The sequence below is a fragment of the Centroberyx gerrardi genome, chromosome 2 (assembly GCF_048128805.1).
Source record: "Centroberyx gerrardi isolate f3 chromosome 2, fCenGer3.hap1.cur.20231027, whole genome shotgun sequence".
NCBI classification, from domain to species: Eukaryota; Metazoa; Chordata; class Actinopteri; order Beryciformes; family Berycidae; genus Centroberyx; species Centroberyx gerrardi.
In genome coordinates, this window is record NC_135998.1 from 2,587,387 (window position 1) to 2,589,107 (window position 1,721).

At 45.6% G+C, this 1,721-nt stretch overlaps 1 protein-coding gene across 1 annotated transcript; it reads right to left on the reverse strand.

The window, feature by feature from the left end:
* Positions 1–578: 578 nt before the first annotated feature.
* On the reverse strand, positions 579–1,508 carry LOC144539850 (ubl carboxyl-terminal hydrolase 18-like). The gene has a single exon (XM_078285996.1). The coding sequence runs from the start codon at positions 1,506–1,508 to the stop codon at positions 579–581; it is 930 nt and encodes a 309-aa protein (XP_078142122.1).
* Positions 1,509–1,721: the final 213 nt, after the last annotated feature.

Below are 1,721 nucleotides of genomic sequence, written 5' to 3' on the forward strand. Positions count from 1 at the left end.
ATGAAGATAAAGACCAGTGTATGTATCACGAGATCTTTATTTATTCCACATAGACACAAGAAATGAAACCTGTGATATTTAGAGGGGCTGGTGTGTCTAACGGTGTGTGTATCACCCAGTTAGAAGGACCTCGGTCCTCTGTAGTACTACCTTAGACCTGTGTGCTAATATTGTGCATGTATGTTACTTGGCATCGTCCTTATATGCGATAATAAAATGAAGATAAAGACCAGTGTATGTATCACGAGATCTTTATTTATTCCACATAGACACAAGAAATGAAACCTGTGATATTTAGAGGGGCTGGCTAACGGCGTGTGTATCACCCAGTTAGAAGGACCTCGGTCCTCTGTAGTATTACCTTAGACCTGTGTGATACTATTGTGCATGTATGTTACTTGGCATCGTCCTTATATGCGATAATAAAATGAAGATAAAGACCAGTGTATGTATCACGAGATCTTTATTTATTCCACATAGACACAAGAAATGAAACCCATGAAGTTGGTTACACAGACTGCACAGGTACACACAAATTCTAGTATCATATACACATGGGCTATCTTGCCACAATAGGTTTAATTGGAGCTGTCTCTCCTGCGGTACATGAGCATGTAAGCTACTCCATCGTAAAAGTTAGATCCTGCTTCGTAGGTTGACTTCACAGTGTCCCACGAGCACAACCTAACTTGAGTGTCGTCCGCAAGATACCAAGTGTCATCTCCCCGCACATAAGCACTGTAATGTCCACTGTAGTGACTACCACAGTGGGCTATGACGGCGTACAACTCGTATAGAGCGTCAGCGGCCGCTTCGGGTTCTTTCATGATGTATTTCAGATCCAGAGTCTCGGGGAAAGCGAGGCGCTTGTCTATCTTGACTAAACTAACGGTATCTCTGCCAACGTTTTTAACGCGTGCGATCCACATACATACAACGGGGGGCAATGACAAAACCTTGCTTGTGATTTCGATCTGGGTTCTAGTGTGACAATGTGCACAATGGTAGTCACACATTGTCAGCGTGTTGTCAGAGTACTGTTTGATGTATTCCTGCAGCTCGGCAGGAAGATTATCTTCGATAAACACGGGGATTGTGTTCAACTTATCGAGTGTAGACTTGACTACGTTGCAACGGAGACAGCGTATACGTTTCTCCATCTTGATGTCCCACAATTGTCCAACCTTTTCAGCAGGCCCGTCGTCATCTGTTAGAGCGTTGAGGATGCACTTGAAGACGAGGTCTGAGTCCTCCTGAACCTCGAAAGACAATCCACTGTATGCGCTCATGGAGTCTATGAGAAAGCTCGGGTCGCATGATCCGTGGTTGTTTTTGTCCATCTCGCAAATGAGACCCTTGAGCATCGCAGCCACCGTGTTCTTTTTAGGAGCCCGGTATTCTTGTTCGTCGATGTCCCGAATGAGACCCCGTAGCTCGCGGGTGCCGTACAGGCACTGCACCACGCTGTTGATACTACAATGGGTCCCGTAATTGATCAAGCCTCGCATGGTTGAAGGCGGACAAAGATCTCAGCACAAGCAGCAGAGTCAGTAAAGTGTATACATGTCCTAAGGACCGTTAGACTGCGTAAATCCGTAAGTGTAGTATTTAGTAGTCTGTCATGCTGAACGTTGTCGTACTCTGGAACAGCTCTCTGAGAGATCTCGCAGATCCCAGTTTGGTCAGCAGAACCACGAGGATCGTCATCCTGTAATACTCGA